The 18,507-nt window shown below is 41.8% G+C and overlaps 2 protein-coding genes across 2 annotated transcripts; one reads left to right on the top strand and one right to left on the bottom strand.

The window, feature by feature from the left end:
* Positions 1–4,545: 4,545 nt before the first annotated feature.
* Positions 4,546–11,840, top strand: LOC101466091 (uncharacterized). The gene is made up of 8 exons (XM_004542056.6): positions 4,546–4,808; positions 5,163–5,212; positions 5,993–6,086; positions 7,602–7,670; positions 7,754–7,822; positions 8,380–8,667; positions 9,417–9,811; positions 11,074–11,840. The coding sequence occupies exons 1-8, from the start codon at positions 4,763–4,765 to the stop codon at positions 11,155–11,157; spliced, it is 1,095 nt and encodes a 364-aa protein (XP_004542113.2). The 5' UTR covers positions 4,546–4,762; the 3' UTR covers positions 11,158–11,840.
* Positions 11,841–13,213: 1,373 nt separating this feature from the next.
* Positions 13,214–15,976, bottom strand: ccn2a (cellular communication network factor 2a). The gene is made up of 5 exons (XM_004542057.5): positions 15,696–15,976; positions 15,288–15,504; positions 14,916–15,191; positions 14,610–14,821; positions 13,214–14,510 (listed from the first exon to the last, which is right to left on the bottom strand). Exons 1-5 carry the CDS (start codon positions 15,756–15,758, stop codon positions 14,214–14,216), a joined length of 1,065 nt encoding a protein of 354 aa, XP_004542114.1. The 5' UTR covers positions 15,759–15,976; the 3' UTR covers positions 13,214–14,213.
* Positions 15,977–18,507: the final 2,531 nt, after the last annotated feature.

Here is an 18,507-nt window from a genome sequence, read left to right as displayed (position 1 = left end):
GTAATCACCTAACATGTATTTTTTCCCAAACTCTTTCAAATTTATTTGCTTTGTGCCAGTTTACGTTGTTGCTTCTTGGATGCTTCTCTTTGACGAATTTCAGTTAGTGCTTGTAGCTTTCAGATTTCATTATAACCCTTTTATTGTATTCAAAGGAAACAGTCTTCATGTTTAAACAAAGCCGTCGGCACTTTACGCGGGACAAATATGGATCCTCTGGTCTAGCTCTGATGCAGATTGGCCTTTATTGTTTCTCTGAATGCATAATGAGATCTTTGGGATGTCGGTGAATGTGAAACTGCAAACAGTCCAAACGCCCCCTCCCACTTTAGAAACCTCTGCTCTGTTTGTTTTTTAATGAACATGTCAGTAACAAGATGAAAATGACCTCATGAGGACATGCACATCCAGAAGTTTTAGAATTTTCCAGTGTGCATGTCTGCTCCTTATAAATGGAGACAAAATGCTGGTACTGTTTCTGCAGTTTTAATGTATCATCATTTAATGTCAGATCTCAGGAGGCTCAGGGAAAAGGTCTTATTAAAATTCAAAGGGAGAAAAAAACAATAATAAAGCTTCACTTGGTGCAGGGTTGCCAATTCTGACACTTCTGATGTGACAAGACCGCTGGTCAGGAGGTGAATCAGACACAGATCACACACCCACCGCCTCCAACATCACAAACAACCCCCAACTCTATTTGCTCCATCGTATCTTTCGCACGCTGAAACGTCTGTAAAAAATCCAGCCCTGAAGATGTTTTCTCTGAGTTTTTTCCACACCTGCAGCTTTCATACAGCAGCGGGATCCATCAACGAGCTTTTCCAAGGTGAGAGAGTTGTGTGCATTTAGGCGGGTGGCACAACAGATGGAACTATTTGTGACTATTAATAGGGATATTTTTATTTTACTCTTAGTAAAAGCCTGATGGGTTTACTGAAATCAAAAAAATACATTTCTCTCATGTCATGTTTTTAATTAATTTGTTATCAGTAAAATGTGGCAAAAAGGAAATTTAAAGTAAAAAATTAGTTATTGTAATTAGATAAATCATCACTACCCATTTCAGTGTTGTTATTGGTTACACGGGTGGCAGATTTGGTCTAATTACCTAAATTAATTGGGGTGCTATTTGGGACCTTATTTACAGGCTTCACTGTGTTCTAATTATAATCATCCTTTAGGAAGGGCATTGGTATAAAATATATTTTGGCAAATATTTATGCAGATCAGGATAATTGCATACAGATTGGTCAACGCACATTGCTCCACTGTGGCAAGCCATTAAAGGAGCAGAAACAAGAAGGAGATGACAGAAGAACAGATGAAAACAAATTGCAGTCATAAGTAATTGTGGGGACTTTCAGTGTGGCTGATGTAGGTTGGGAGGGGCAATAAAACAAACAGAGATTTGGTGACTTGGAAAAGTTTTAGCCTAGGACCCCATAGTACCTTCCATCCGTTTTCTGCAGAGGTTGTTGGAGGTTATCCCAGCTGTCATAGGGAAAGAGGCAGGGTTGATAATCTGTTGGACGGCTAATTGTGAGAGATAGCAATCCATACTCACAACCTAACATGATGCATGTCTTTAGGCTGTGGGAGAAACGAGGTTTGGAGATGAAGTATACTGATGACCAGCAGTATGGCTTAGTGCTGAGAAAGAGCCCTACAGATGTTATGTTTGCTTTAAGAATGTTGATGAAGAAGAATAGAGAAGGTCAGAATGAGTTGCACTGTCTGTTGGTAGATCTAGAGAAAGAGATGAGGAAGTCAGGAGTGGCAAAGAAGTATGTCAGGGTGGTGCAGGACATGTATGAGGACAGTGATGACGTGGATAGATGGGTTAAAGGTGCGGGTGGGATTGCATCAGGGATTGCATTTGAGCTCCTTTTTGTTTTCTTTGGTGAAAAACAGACTGACAGACGCGGTCTGCCAGGAGATTCTGTGGAATAAGTGATCTGTAGCGAGAGCAGGAAGTAGGTGAAGGAGAGTCTGGGAGTAGAGGAGTAGAAGTAAAGGTAAATGAGTTCAAATAGCTGGGGTCGACCATCCAAAGCAACAGACAGTGCACAAGAGGTGAAGATTAGTGCACAGGAAGGGGAACTTGCTGGAGACTAGTATCAGGGGTGATTTGTGACAGAAGGATAGCAGCAAGAGTGAAAAGGAAGGTTTACTAGCTGGTGGTGAGACGTGCTGTGATGCATGGTTGGGAGACAGTAGCACTGACAGAAAGACAGGTGTTTTTCATTCGAGGTGACCTGAATGGACAGGATTGTAAACAAGTACATCAGAGGAACAGCTCAGGTCAAGTGGTTTAGACACAAAGATAAAGAGGCAGGGATGAGATGGTTTGGGCATATGCAGAGCAGGGAGCTGCTAAAAGAAGAGGAAGACAAAGATCTTTTACCTCTTCATCCACAGTTGGTATCAACCTTCAACTCAGTGTTTCTTGCTATGCACTTTGGACTAACCTGATATCAGTTTCATAACAACAGAAGCAAAACATACTAATTCTGAGTATTTGTATCTAATGACAGCTGCAGTTGTATTTAACACCTGCGTTCTGTAGTTAGCATTGTGCATGATGATTAAATGTGTTACACTGTGATAAATTTTGTCTAAATAGGTGAAAATTATTGTAGGCGTTACCAAAAGAGTGCTTCATTCAATAGATGTGTGAAGAAGGCTGTGTATTTGGCTCAGAGAAAGAGGTTGTCTGTTTTATCTGTATCAACAGGCACAATAAACTGTATGCTGTAATTATAAAATATTAATCTAGAAAGATAAATACTGCATTGTTCCTAAATATGAACAGACCTTGCAACATAGCTCAGTTTGATTTGGGTCACATGCTCACATGAGCAAATCTGGACAATGGCAGCAATAATTTTTAATAAAATATCACCAGGCAACACATTTAGGCAGTCAAGCGGCACAATCAGTAAATACAGCTTGATAATCCCTCTTTGTCCTATGGGGAATCACTCAGTGATGTTGACAGAGACACTATCATTTATTTACAATACATCCATTCTCTTGACTGCTTATCCAGTACAGGATCGAGGGGGACTGGCGCCAGCTCCCAGATCAAATAGTCTTTAAACAAGATGTGAAGGAAAAGCAGACTTCCCCCTTCAATTCTGGGGTTCACATCCCACAGAAGCTCAACTGGATTTAAATCTGGGGAATTTGAAGTCCACACTTCAAACTTGCTGTTGTGCTCCTCTAACCATTCCTGAACCATTTCTGCTTTGTGGCAGGGAGTATGATCCTACTGAAAGAGGCCACAGCTATCAGTGAATACTGTTTCCAAGGAAGGAGGGTCTGCAACAATGCTTAAGTAGGTGGTGCGTATCAAAGTAATAGCTACATGGAGGGCAGAACCAAGGTTTCCCAGCAGAACATTGCCCAAAGCATCGCACTGCCTGCACAAGCCTGCTTTTTTCCCACAGTGGATCCTGTGCCAGGTGTTCCCCTGTGAGGTACACGCATCCGGCCACCCACGTGATGTAAAAGAAAGTGTGATTCATCGGACCATCAGATTGACTTCTTTTGCTCCATGGTCCAGTTCTGATATTCATCTGTCCACTGTTGGTGCTTTCCTTGGTGAACAGGGGGCAGTATGGGCATCCTGCCTGGTCTGCAGCTATGCAGCTCCATACGCAACAAACTGTGATGCACTGTGTGTTCTGACACCATCAGAACCAACATTAACTGTTTAGGTAGTTTGAGCTGCAGTAGCTCATCTGTTGGCCACACGGGCTTACCTTTGTTCCCCATGAGCATTAATGAGTCTTGACCGTCCACAATCCTGTCACTGACTCACCACTGTTCCTTCCTTGGACCACTTTTGATAGATACTGACCACAGCAGACCAGGAACATCAGCTTGTCAAACTCCTCAGATAATTACACTTGCACATTTTTCCTGCTTCTAAGAAATCAACTTTTAGAACAAAATGTTCACTTACTCTCTGACAGCTGCCATGATGAAGAGATAATCAGTAATATTTACTTCACATGTCAGTGCTTGGTGTATATATTTATATACATATAGCTATAGGTATGTGTTCAGATATAAATCCATATTTTTGTGGGTGGTAATTGTGCGGATAAACATATGTATCAGGATGATGATCATCACCCTTCATATTCCTTGTTACTTATTTAAAATCCCGCCATCTGTCTACCCCCTTTATCCTAGCCTGTTTTCATTGTTGTGTGTCTTGGTCCTGTGCGGTTGTTGCTTTTTTCAAAATCAAATGTATAACATAAACCTTTTGAATCAAAGCTAAAGTCTACACAACCAAAAATTAATTTAAAAATACATATGCTTCCAGTTAAACCATACAAAGGATGAAAAACATGATCGATGCTCAAACAGCGCACGGGGATAGAGATGCTCACTTTTATACCTGAGGCACTCTGAACTGGCACACGCCCTGACAACCAGCGAGGTATGATCAGGTACAACAGCAATTATTTGTCCCAGGATGATGTCATTTCCTCTCTCCAGCTCACGCTATAAAAAGGGTGCTGTTGCGGCGAGGTCTTGGTGGAGAGACCGGAGAGGACGGAGGCTGTCGGGTCACCGATGCTGCAGAAAATCTAGCTCTCCAGAAATACCGAAAGGCGGCTAAGTTTTGTTCAGAATGCGTCCCTAATTCACCGACTTTGATTTACAGGGAAGAAACCTAACCTTCTGATAAAAGCTTCGCTATTTTTTATTATTCCTGGAGAGCTACTTCGCCTCGTTTCCAAACATGATCGGGAGAGGACTGTTCCTTTTGACAATCCTGTCTAGCTGCGGTAAGAAAAAGAACAGACAGCTAAACCTTGATGAAGTTGAGCGATATGAAGACACAGACGGTTGGTTGAAGGAAATCTGCATTAAGTATTGTGACTGCCGGGGTTCCGCACCGAGGACAGCGACAAGCGCATCTTTAATTGCAATGAATTCACCTGCGCCTTTGGCACAATTATTCTCGTTACTAAAACAACCAGAGGCTTGTAGTAACACAGCGAGTGAGGAAAGAAAAGCGCACACGCACACACACACGCACACACACACGCACACAAAGGAGCTGTAGGGATTATGAAAAGCATGTGAACAAATAAACATGCATGATTTTCTTTTCTCTCTGTGTTCTTGTTCTCTTGCAGTCCTTTCATTGCCAGTGACTTCGAGTCAGCTGGAGAATGAGGACGTAAAGGTAAATATTTTCTTATTGTTTTTGGTAACATTTTCTATTCTAATATTAGTTTTATTGGAGCAACAGAAAAGCAAAAAGCAAAAAAGAAACTAGTACAGGTTAGTGTTAACCTTCTTAAATCGATACTTCAGGGATATTCTTCTTGTCAGTATGACAAATAATACAAATCCACTGCATTGCCTTCTAGCTGCTCTCCAGCTGCACTCTTAAGGCACGCAGTGATTAGAAATGTTTAATCCCAATAATTTAAAGCTTTAAGCACCTTCATTGTGAGGCAAACCCACATTTGCCTTTGTAAAAATCAATAGAAAGCAATTTGAGAGCAATGGAGAGCCTTGACCTCCATGATTTTGAGGATGCTAAATCCACTGACAGAGAGGGAGGGAGGGAGAGAGAGCTTTCCAGAATAAGGTTTGGAGAGACAAGACTGCAAAAGGGAAATGTGGATCACTTCAAAGGTCTTTTGTGAAGAAGCTGGGCACCTTTTAAAAAAAAAAAAAAAAAAAAAAAAAGATTGTGAAAAATTATGTATGGATGTAGTATTGGCGCAATGGGAGTTGAAATAATTTTGATCCCTCATCTAAAGAGATTTATATCTTTCAATTAGTGGCTAAGTTAGCACACAAGCTGCATTCAAAGAGTCTCAGACTCATATGCTGCTTTTGATTCAGTTTAATTCATCTTGCTTGCAACAGCAGCTTGTTTTACTGTAATTCTCACTTTTTTTGGGATCATTTGGGGACTGTCTCTCCTCTGATTCTGGATTGTGTGCATCCACAGGTGATGAAATGCATCGTGGAGGCGCTGGCAGATGTCCTATCGAGGCCACACCCCATGCCTGTCAGTCAGGAGTGTTTGGCCACACTGAAGACAGGTAAGCAAAAGAAGGAAGACAGTTCGGCAACACTGAGCATAATCAAATGTCCTTTATTATTAAAAGGGGCTGTTAGCATGGCTCAGTGCTGCAAACAACTACATTGATAGCTTAAATTAGCACAGGCAACATGCACGTAAAAAATGAGTTATTAATGAAAAAGAATTGATTTTGCAATTACGTGTTAGAATATTACCTAAAACTGAAGCATGTCGCTTCTTCTACTGCACACAGGCTGCACACACATAAGGACTGTAAGATAACCCACAGTCTGGCTATTATCTAGTCCCATCTAAAAACACCAATAAAACTTTGATTTTCACATAAAAACATTTCCCAGACTGTTGGATGGTGTTATCCTCTCTGCTGACCTTTTCTTAACATCCTCATATCTTAAACATGCTGCAGAAACACAGTGCGTTTCCTTCATATTGCCCCATCGCGGCAGTGTTTTAGGTTTTAGTTTTACATTCCATTAATCTGAGGGTCTAATCAGCTATAATGTATTTTCCCCTCTGTTGCCAAGTGCTTGCTCATCACAAAACTGATGGCTCTCTTAATCTGACTATGCTAAATGCCTTGGGATATCATATTTTCTGATTTGGCCCCATGGGAATAAAATCAAATGGATGTATGTTTACATCATTTCTAACCTTTACCGATTTGCGAGGGCACTGGTAGAGGTCGCTCCCTGTTTATAGATTTATACAGATTTCCCTGGTCAGTTATTATCATCATCCCCACCCTCACAGCTGTCATTCCCATATAAAAGAGCGGATTAAGAGGCCAGGCCTTGCTGGAAAAGTGCTGTATTTTAGAAGAAATCCACCGTTCTCTCGTAACGCGTGCATAGCGCTCTGATCATAAGGTTAATGGATTGATGCAGTGAATGCTGGGTAAAAGTCTGCTGCAGAGTGTTTTATTCAGAGAGGTCACTAGGACTCGGTAAAGACGATTCAGTTACATAGATGGTGTTTTACCTTGATGTCGTCCTTGTATAAAAAAAAAACACACACACACAAAAAAAAATCGATCACAGCCTTACTCATCGAGCGTTTGCTACTGAGCGGGTGCTGTGAGCGGGAAACTGTACACCACCGTAGGGGATGGAAAGAAAGGAGAATGGAGAGGAGGAGTAAAAGGAAAAGAGAGATAACTGATTGATACAAGAACATGATACAGTACAGTGTCTCTTGCTCCTGCTGCTGCATGCTATATGCAGTGCTGTTTGTGGGTCAGCAGAAAGTCCAAGTGCTCGCTTGCTGCTGTGGGAGTCTCTGTGGGCCAAATGATTAATTGTGCTCTTGCTTTGAAAGCAGTAAATTCCAGGGCAATTAACTCTGATGAATCCACAAAAACGTGTCTCTGAATCCTTTGAAAACAGTGAAAAGGGAAAGATGTACACCTGTGATTTACCCCCTACAGCATCAATTCCCTGCCTTTTATCTGCTATTTTTTTTTCTTCTTCTTCACTGTTATGTTTGCATTTTAATGTGTGTGTGTGTGTGTGTGCAGATGACCGACTTGTTACTATCCTTCGTCATCAAAACTTTCTGAAGGAGATGCAGGAGATCGCTGCTCAAGGTGAGTCACGGATTACTCATCTCGTTTACGTGTGCATGAAGATAAGAATGATGGAAGGCTCGAGCGACTCATTTTCATTTAAGGTGGTCGGGGGAGAGCTGATACGCCTACAGCAGCAGCACCGACCCTTCAGGCTACAGATGATGTCCCTGGTGAGCTGGACCTTCCTATACATCATGTGGTTATGCTTCTTATTTTTTATGGCGTATCTAATCAGTGGGTTAAATGCAGCAGCTGTGACAGTGATGTATAGTTTCCATTATTTATGTTTTTCAGCAAAGTCGCACTAAAAACACATCAAAAGTGCTGAGGTAGATTTAACTTCTGCTGAGGCTCTGTGAGGGAAATAAATCAGAACATGTATGACGTCCTTCCACATAACAGCATACCTAGATTTTTTTTTTTTTTTTTTTTTTTTTTTTTTTAAATCAGTGCTAGTACCAAAGTCAATCACACAATGGTAAGGTGGGAAGGAAAAACAAGAATAGCAATTTGAATGTGGTCAAAGAAGAAGATAATGGGCTTTGTTTTTTTTGTTTTTTAAATTGTCTGGGTTACATATGCCTCCTACTGTCAATCAAAAACATGGGGGTAACAACAATAAACCCCATAATAAACTGTAGTACTTTTGTGTAAGCGCCTTCTTTTAACATCACTAGAAAATCAATTTCTTCTAGTAAATTAAATCCCCACTCTCCCCTATTTTCAGATCGATCCATGTTGGAGGCTTTAGGAGGCCCCGGCGAACGATCTATCCTGTCCAAGAGGACGGGAGCTGGAAAAGATGAAAAGGAAGCAGGCATGGAAGACGGCGAGTTGCAGGGGGACAATGAAGCTGAAGAAGTGCAGGTGAAACGGGAGAGTGATGAAAGCCCGGGAAGCCACGTCTCTGAGTCTGCAGAGGAGTGGCGGGAGGGCGAGGATGAAAAGAGGGAGGAAGATGAAGAAGGCTATGACAAGAAGCGAGCAGAGGAGATTTCAGAAGAGGAGAGCAAAGGCAAGCACACATTTCCTGGTCCTTCTTTGAAATTTATGTGTTATAAAGTAAAAGTAGCATAAGGAAATTGGAAAAGGAGATCGAGAGTTTGGCATCTAAAGATGCAGTCGAGTTTTTTATTTTGATAACACAGGCCACTCAAAGCAAATGAAAAGATGTAACATTAATGGTAGAAGCAGGATCTTAAGACAGAGACAGCGGTGAAACAAAAACTGCCTTGTAAATGGAAACTGCTTGCTATCTCAGGGCTGGCTGATTGATGGAAGCACTTCCATCTACATGATGAATCTCAGCCCCGTCACTCGCAGGGGAGCGAGGCCAGCACGGCTGGCAAAATGACAGCTCGTCAACAGGAATGAATGAGTAGCTCACTGTTGGAAAATTCAAGCGCTCGGTTACAACTGCAGTCATCTCGCCGTACTCTCTAAAGTTATCAAGACTGCAATCAGCTCGTTCTATCTCTGCAATGTTCAACAGAGAAATTGTTTTATTTTGAGTACAATGAAATAGTGATACTGATTCTGCAAAATGAAGCTTCAGCCAAGTCATCTGATCGCTTCAGCCATGCTGATAATTCCCATAAAGCATTGCTAGCACTACTGAGGTCCAGTGCTGCCAGCTGGCAAGAAATATTTCATTACAAGAAGTGGAATCTTGTTGATGGTGGAGACTTTTCTGGCAGCGGCCTAGCAGAGGTGTTTCAGTGAGAAAAATAATAAAAATAAATCTTATTCTTTTCATATTCCCAGATGATGGATCGGATGAGAAGAGAGACGCACGCAGAAAGAAATCAAAAGACGAAACATCCGATGAAGAGGAAGAGATGACCAAGAGGCTCTCACTCTTCCATAAAAACAAGGGCAAAGAGGAAGGACGTCAGGAGGAGACAAAGCGAGGGAACAGGGAGAGCTTACAGCGGTGGACCAAGGCAACCAAGCCTTTGCTGCTGAAGAAGAAAGCAGCCACAAAGGAGGAGCAACATGAAGTGCCTCATCATTCAAAAGAGATAGCGGAGGAAAAGGAGGAGAAGAAAAGAAATGCTCAGAAGAGTCCAGAGGAGAAGGAGCTGCAGATGATTGCTCGAAGAGCACCGGAGGAGAGGAGGGGGTTGGAGGAAGAAGGGAGCGCCAGCAGAAAGTCAGAGGTGCTCGTTCCCCTTCTTTTGTGAGATTCACGGTCTGAGAAACAAAAATAAAAAGTGCTAAATCGCTTAAAGGAATCTTTCCACATGCCTAGGAGATATAGCAAGCCACAACTTGGCTTAAAATAAAAACTGGAAATTGTTTTTATATAACCTCCAATAAAACCGCTAATTAATAATGACACAAACAAGAACACCGAGAGCATAAAGAGGATACTTAAACTACTTAAAAGTTTTATGATGTTTTTATTACAACATGGTGACGTCAGCCTGTTACAGCATCGCTGTGGCATTGTAAGGTGACGTGCTGGAAAAATAAAGAGTCCAAACATATTGTTGTAAAGCTGATAAGACAAGATATAAAAAAATGTTTAAAGTTATACTGATTTTTTTTACATTTGGTGTGAGCTTGACTACGACATAACTTTCACCAAAGTGAAATCATCTCAAGCTGTTATTGGGTGTCTTCCATCAAACAAAATGTGAACATTAAATCTTGAAAACTGTGGACGCTAGACTGCTAACAAACAGACAAACAAACAACCGATTACGTACTCCCTCCATTTTGGGGGTAAAACAACAAGGAGTGTTTGATTATCTTTTTGGGAGTTAAACCATAGATCTTAGAGATGGACATCTCCGTTCTGTGTTGTTCAGCTATAAGAGTATACCAAAGAACATCATGTCGCATTCAATAAGCTGTGAAACCAGTGATTGAGACCACAGATGCATCAGAAAACTTGATCAAAGGAACCAAAGTCTAGATTTCCATCAGATATCTGCCCAACCAGACTTCTTTTTGAAATCACAGGGGTCGCCCCCTGCTGGCCATTAGAAAGAATGCAGAATGTTCCTCTTAGAACTAGGAGTTGCATCCATCTTTGATATACAGTGTATGGCTGTTTCTAGTCTAATGATACATTCATATTTAGATATGAGGGATTTCTCTCAGCAAGTAAGAAGGAAATCCTTCCTGAATGCAATGAAATTGTTCCTCAGGATGTTTTACCTGTTTGCTTCTAAAGCAGGATTCTTCCTACAGCTTGACTCCCTGCAATATCTTGAAAGGAAGCTATTTACACTGCAATAGCCTTGATGGATGCAAACTGCAACACAGTTGTTATTAAATTGAAGGTAAAGGATGCCATTCTGGACGTTATCTGCGCTCTCTCTAATAGATAGGACATTCGAGCCACGAATAAATATGATTGTTTGCACTGCTGGTGTCCCTTCTCTCACACGCTGCCTTCTCATTATACCTGCAGGAGCCTGAGATTGAAAGTCTGGCAGCCATCGAGTCAGAGCTTGAAAATGTTGCCCAGAAACTCCATGAGCTGCGGCGAGGCTGAGAGAAATCGAAAGGGGGAGAGAGAGAGGGAGAGAGAGAGAGATTGGAACAAAGTTTGACACCGCAACCTCCTCTGCCTCCTCGTCCTCCTCCGCTTTACCAGCTGCCTGGTTTCCACAGAGCGTGTGAATGTGTGACAAGATTTTTGTCTTTCCGCTATTTTTCCTGAGGAGGCCCGACCGCCGCAGCCTCACTCGTGACGTTCACATAGAGTAGCATACAGTAGATGCACATTGCAGCTAGACGTGCATACTAACAACACACAAGTGCGCGCGTACCGTGCATTTGCGTGCGTAACATTTCAGAAGATTTCCGAAGAAAGGCGACTTGTTCAGCTTCATTTTCTCCGACAATCACGTCTCTGTTTCTGTAAACGTATCTCTTCTGCTTTTTAGATTATCTCAACGGTGCGCACTGATTCATTGTGAAAGGTTAAGGCAAATCCAGGTATACACCTACAAGGTGAGGTTGTACAGTAATGGCATGTATACATGTACAAAGCTCTTTCTGGAATGCGCATTTACTTACAAAGTTAAAGATAGAGAAGACTTAGATGATTGTCATAGATGCAGTTGATGCAAATCAAGCCAAGGCAATAAGTGATTTTTAGCGGATTAATGTCTGGGGTGTGATCTGTACTGAATTTATGTAAGAAAATCAATAAATTGAATAGTTTATCTGGAATTCTCTATTTGGTGACTGTTTTTCATGCCTCTAAAGTCAGCTTATTATTAACATATTAAAGGGAGAGTATTAAGAGTCATTACAGGACCATCACACTGTATAGATTGATCTACACAACCCACACAAACCTATAGGATCCACTGCAAACTTAAATTACAAGTGTAGATACAGTCTGTGCTTGCTTGTGGGCGACAACGCTGACAACATGAATCATCAGCATGACACACAGGCTGTTGACACATTCTTTTTCAACGGGCAATTTAACCTTTGTTTTGGCAGCAATATGAAAATTCTTTGGTTGTTACTATTAAGAAGAAAATATCTAGAGTAGATATTATCATACAGTGTTAGCTGGTTTTTTTTTTTTTTTTAAATGCTGCATTTTAACAGCAATATGTCAAGAGCTGCCGAGCGAAACATGGACTGGAAGGAGTCAAGAACACAATGTGGGCAGTGGAGAAACTAAAATGTGAAAGTTCTGCTTTCTTTGGCAACTCGAGTAAATATAGCTACTGTAGGCATGACTCGAAATTGAATCATGTACAGTCAGACAAATGCAGTCTTGGAAAGCCTGAATACTGCATCTGAAGGTAGGTTTTGCACAGAAAATTCAACAGAAAAATTTAGTTACTGAACATAATCCGAGATCACAGATAACAGTGACAATGGGGATAGTGTTTACTGGATATTTTGTATTAGTTATATTTGGAACTTTGCATCTCTACACTATTCAGCCAGCTGTTACAAATATAGTTCAGGGTTTTTAAGGTTGTGAAAGGGCACCAGATGGCAGCATTAGACCATCTCTTACCTCTCTTTTTTCAAAGGCGAGAAACGCAACAGCATGATTAAAATGCACAATGGTCATGTTTGCATGGACTCTTTTCCATTTTCCTTTATGTGTGTTACAAAAATAACTAGAAAACACATGAATAAATGCATATGCCATTAAACTTAAAACATCCTCTCTTATATTTGTCTGCTTTTATGTACATAATTTAATTGCATGACACACAGCTTTCTTGAGTGCTTGCACTGCACCATGTTGCATAAAACCAGCACGAATATGTAAGGCATCCATGTCGTAGATAAATGGAGGGATTTTTATAGATTACTTCAATTAGCTAAACAAAGACATCCTTTATGTTGAACGCCTCTTTAAATCACTTGAGCCTGAAGGCCTGCTCCGATGACTGAGGCTATTTTTTTTCTGAGTGAGTGATGCACGAGTTCATATGGTGTCAAAACCTAACAGTTTAGCAGAGCTACGGTTAAATGTGCTTTCAAATGTCGGCTGAAAGCCAAGAGCTAATGAAGCCGTTGTGGAGCTGGATCTCAGTCTCGGATCAAAGTTAAAGACAGACCAGTTCATGTTTGTATAAAAAATATAAGATTTTATTTCCAGCTACAAAGTCAAACATGTAACATTTTTGTCACACTTCTCAATAAAATAGTAAAAAATAACCAAAAATACACCACTGATACATTTTGAAGCACAGAAAACATTTTGGCTTTTTAAATTAACTTAAACTGTACACATATATACAAAGTATATACATCAGTATTTTTTTAAAGGAATGAAATTACAATTCTTCCAGTCTCTTCTTCTTCTATTTTTGTACAAAATAGACATTTTGTTCCTGTAGATGCTTTTTTCCCCCTCCTTCTGACCTGAATCAGTAATAGTCAAAATGTTTTTTTTCTTCTTTTCTCAGTGCCGTGGCAAAGCCCACTGTACTCCATTATCTAACCCTAAACTCAGCATGCTGCTTGCTTTCTCATCCAGGGCAGAAACTCTGACCTTTCCTCTACTCTGTAAGCACAGTGAAAAGCGTACACACAGACAAGGCTAAAATTTAGACACGCACACACACAGACACACACATACAAGGACACATTCAGACCTGTTTGGACAGGGAAACACTGGCCTGCTGTGGACTGCATGCTCCCTCTACAGCTGCTTAGAGTTTACAGGTCTGGTCTTGGACTGGGAGGGTGGAGGGACTTATTAGACACCTCATTTAGAGAGGAGGTCAACGTTTAGATAAGGTATAAAATGCACACAGTAAAATGGACGGGTTTGTAAAAAGGCTTTCAAGGGAAATGGGCAGAAACCTGACAGCAGGTTTGTCAAAAAAAAAAGAAGTTATAGTGCAGGGATCTTTTGGAGCTGCTAAGCAACCCTCTGTCTGAGTCTATGAGGCTGATGTTCATCAGCTGTACAAAACATACAGGCACTAAGACGAGCGCCTGGGCTACTTTTACAATGAGAAAATGGCAAAATAAAACATGATAAACATATATACTGAGCTGCAAAATGAGATGGAGTTGTGTTTGTTTTCAAGTCAAAAGCGCCTATCGTCCAGGAGCGGCTCACGCCATGTCTCCCATCATCTTCTTGTAATACATGGATTCGAAGATGTCATTCTCCCCGGGGCAGTTGTAGTGGCAGGCACAGGACTTGATGAACATCATGTGCTTCTTCATGACTTCTCCATCAGGACATTTGAACTCCATGGGCAGGGTGGTGGTCCTGTGTGGGGTGCAGCAGCGGCCGTCCAGGCAGACGCCGCAGAACTTTGGCCTGTAGGACTTGGTGGTGGTGCAGCCAGAGATCTCAAACTTCATGGGTTTGGAGACTCTCGGAGTACGGATGCACTTTTTCCCTTTCTACAGGAGGAAAAAAAGAGGAAAGAGCAACTTCAGCAGGGTTTCTTTTACTGATATGCCCAAAGGTCACGAGTGTGGTGCTGTTTAACGAGAACTCACCCTAATGCTCTGCTCCAGCTGAGACTCGCATGGTCTCACCATGCACAGCCGGGTCTGTTTTTCTAGGCGGCATTCACGGTTATCGTTGGTGACCCTGGTAGATACTCCCAGGCCGCATGTCTTCGAGCAGGCGCTCCATTCAGTCGTCTGAACCAGGCAGTTCTCTCTCATCATAAAAGGATCTGGGCCATAGGTCTCCTCCTTCCTGTATGCTGTAAACACAGGAGGAAACGCTGGGTTAGAAAAACTGTGCTAATTATGCTGTAACCTGCTGTAGCCTTGTGTTCTTCAAAAACAGACACTTACCAGATAAAACAGGGCCCATGAAGCTTTTTGTGGTGGGAGTTTCATTCTCCTTTGTGTCGGAAGAACCACATTCCCACTCCTCACAACACTTTCCAGGCACTTTCACACGCCTTGGGTTGGGGCAGTCTGGGCTGGGCAGCCGGATGTCCATGGAGCAAAGAGGCACACAACCGATGGCTCCGTCCAGACAGGTACACTGGTACTTGCAGCTGCTCTGGAAAGTCTCTCCACTCCTGTACACCGTTCCGCCAAACACACAAGTGGCTCCGTCTCGAGCTGTCAAGTAGAATTTGCAAGAGAAGGGTCATGATTTGCTTCATACATTGGATTTATTGCAGACGTCATAGAAAAGATCAGCCATGAGTGGCACACCTGTGCAAACTCCTATGCGTCTGTTGTTGGGAGCTCCGAAGTCACAGTAGAGGCCTTTGTGCGGGTCACAGACGTCTTTCTCAGTGCAGAGCTCCCCCATCTGTTTGGCACACACCCTGCAGCAGCCACAGCCATCCAGCACCAGGCTGACACCTGGGGGGCACTGAGGAGGGGTGGACGGGCACGAACACTGGCCGCTGCACTCCTGACCTGCAGCCTGAAAACAGGCACACACACAGACACATTCTCTGGTAAATATCATGCCCACGTTGTGTGCTAGAAACACAGACACACATCCAACACACTGGCTCTTAAGACACGTTTAAAGCACTGGCTTCACCATTCAAGTCCAGCTAAAGCCAAAGCCTACACCAAAACACTAAAATGAATTATTTTTTTCTGACTTACCATGTAGGAAAGCATGATGCACAGCAGAGGCAGCAAAATCATTTTCTTCATCTCAGCAACCATCTTCTCTTGTCTTTAGTAATTAATTTAGATTCTTCCAAAAACACCTTCTCGGAAAAAGTCGTCCTTTAGCGTCAGAGTTTTGAGCTTGAGAAACTTTTCTGATCAAATTGATCTCTTGTCTTGTTCCCAACTGCTGCTCCGGCTCACTGTCTTTTTTATTTTTCCTTTCTTGGTGAAAGCTAGAGTTTAGCTTCGGTAGAAGAGTTGATCTGAGTTCTGACTGCAGAGTGGAGCCTCCTTTATACCCGCTGGCCCTCGCAGCACGTCACTGGGGGCTGAATGGAGAGCCAGCCCTGGACAAACATGGACATACTTGGCATTCTTTCCTCGCTTCCTGCCCCCCACTCCAGACATCCCACATTCCTGCTGTCTGAAGGCAAGGCTCTGCTGCTCGGCCAAACAACACCGTCTCTCTCTCAGAGCACCTTTCATCTGGATTGGGAGGTTAAGTCTGGTTACAGTCCTGAGACCCCACACTGGGAATTCCTAAAGACTGACTTCACAAACAGACAGCCAGTACCTATAAATATTAATTTTTCTAAAAGAAAGAAAAGGGGAAAGGCAGCAACAGTTCAAAAGTGAACCCTCAAATAACTTGATGAGGACGAAGGACAGTGGAAATAAAACAGGTAGAAGCTCATAAGCAGAAACATACAATAATTAAACAAACTCCAAGAAGTTTAATATGTGGTTAAAACTTTAAGCCCACAACAGCATTCCTCAGCCCTGGCTTCAAAGGCACATGACAGCATGTACTTTAGTACGTTAACAGCAAGCGGTTAGTGAAAGGAAATTCATTTGAGTCAATAACTTGAGCTGGTTATTTGTCAAGGTGCTTGTTCCAGCACAGAGACCTGGCAGCTGTTGTCTAGAGACTTTGTCTTCTATGCCCATGTGGTTATTTCTGAGACACTGCAGCGGCATTCTTGTGCACTGACATCAGTGGCTGGACTGCAGATTTGATTATTAGCTACTCTTTTAAACACATTATCATTAAGAACTCATTACCGTGAATGAAGCGTTTTGTTTCTGAATCCCTCATCATGTGCTGTACGTGATATACCTGACCTGATTCCCTCCAGACTCTCTCAGTGAATTTGTTCTGCAGATAGAGACTCATCCGAATGTGGAGCAACTCAGAGAGGTTTCTTTGCTTGAGTAACAGTGCCAGTTCCAAAGTACAGAAATAACTGATTATGAGTAAAAGTTGTGATTTTTTTAAAAGTATTACCGGCTTATTATTATTGAAAATTTGCCCTTTGTGCTAATAATGGCAACTGTCAGTGACAGAACCTGCAGTTCCACATATAACCACATGAGGCTGACACCAAGAGCAGTTCAGCATGGTGGAGGGGTGGTGAGCACCTCACATCAGGAAGGTCCTGAATGTCAATACAGGACTGGGCCTTTTTGTGTGGAGTTGCATATATGCATGTTCTCCCTGTGTCTGCGTGGGTTTTCTGCAGGATCTGCAGGTTTTCTGCCATCTTCCTCCCAAAGAAGTGCATGAGGTTAGGTTAATTAGGATTTTTAATTTGGCTGTGAATGTGAATCATTGCTTATCTCTATGTTAGCCCTGCAACAGGCTGGTGAACATTTCTGTACTTTGCTTTGCTTCACTGGCCAGTAAAGATAGTGGATGCATAGTCTTCACAACAGGTTTTCGGGCTTTCAAAGGTTCTTTGGAGATTGGGTGCTTTTTCACTATTATCAATCCATTCTTTGTACCTGACTGTTTTATGAGGAAAAAATACACAAGCACAACAAGGGCACCAAACTCAATAGCTGAACCAGTGTTGTGTCTACACATAACAGACAACCAATTTTATATTCTATCTTCAGGCACTTTGTTACTAGCAGCTTCAAAATGCATCATTCAGTCCCATCTCTTACATTGTTGAATCTGCAAAATATTCCACACATAACACAGTTTGACAACCATGAAATAGTAAAATTTTTAGCCAACAAGGTGATTCTCAAAGCTCTAGTAGCTGAAAACTTGCCGTATCTTGGTATGATGTGCAGTGTGTTCTTAACAAAATTTGAGGAAAAGGACCTAAGAGATGCATATGGCCCTTCTGGTGATTCATTCATGATTCATTTAAAACTCTTCAGAGATGCTCTCAGTGGAAGTGGAAGTGGTTCTGAAGGAAATCATACACAGAGAAGTGTCAAGTTACCTAAGAACCAAACTGAAAATCAGTGTAAAAAGGTCTCTAATTTTCATGCTTTTGGTAAAAAAGAATCAACAAATATTAAAATAATCAACAAGATGTACAGAGGTGGTCAGGAGAAGTACAACAATGAGTGTCTACAGCCATCTGTAAAACACAGTGGAGGCTCTATCAGGATTTGGGATTGCATTTTACCCAGAGCATTTTGATCCACCATGCAATACCATCTGGAAGGTGATTGTCAACAGATTCATTTTTCAGCATGACAGTGATCCCAAACACACTGCTAATGTAATAAAAGCATACCTGGATGGAAAAACACACAATGGAACACAGTCAGTGATGGACTGGTTTCCCCGGAGTCCAGACCTCATCATTTTTTAAGCACTGTGGGATCATCTTGAAAGAGAACAGAACAAAAGGCAGCCAACATCCAAAGAAGAGCTTTAAATGTATTTTAAGAAGCCTGGAGAACTACTCCTGAAGACTACTGAAATACAAACATGAAAAGAAGGTTTGCCTAAGAGAGTTCAGGCTGAGTTAATTATGATTTTCCTAGCAAAATATCTAGAAAT

This window comes from Maylandia zebra, linkage group LG15, assembly GCF_041146795.1.
Source record: "Maylandia zebra isolate NMK-2024a linkage group LG15, Mzebra_GT3a, whole genome shotgun sequence".
Lineage (NCBI taxonomy): Eukaryota > Metazoa > Chordata > Actinopteri > Cichliformes > Cichlidae > Maylandia > Maylandia zebra.
This window is presented reverse-complemented; position numbering and strand designations above follow the sequence as displayed.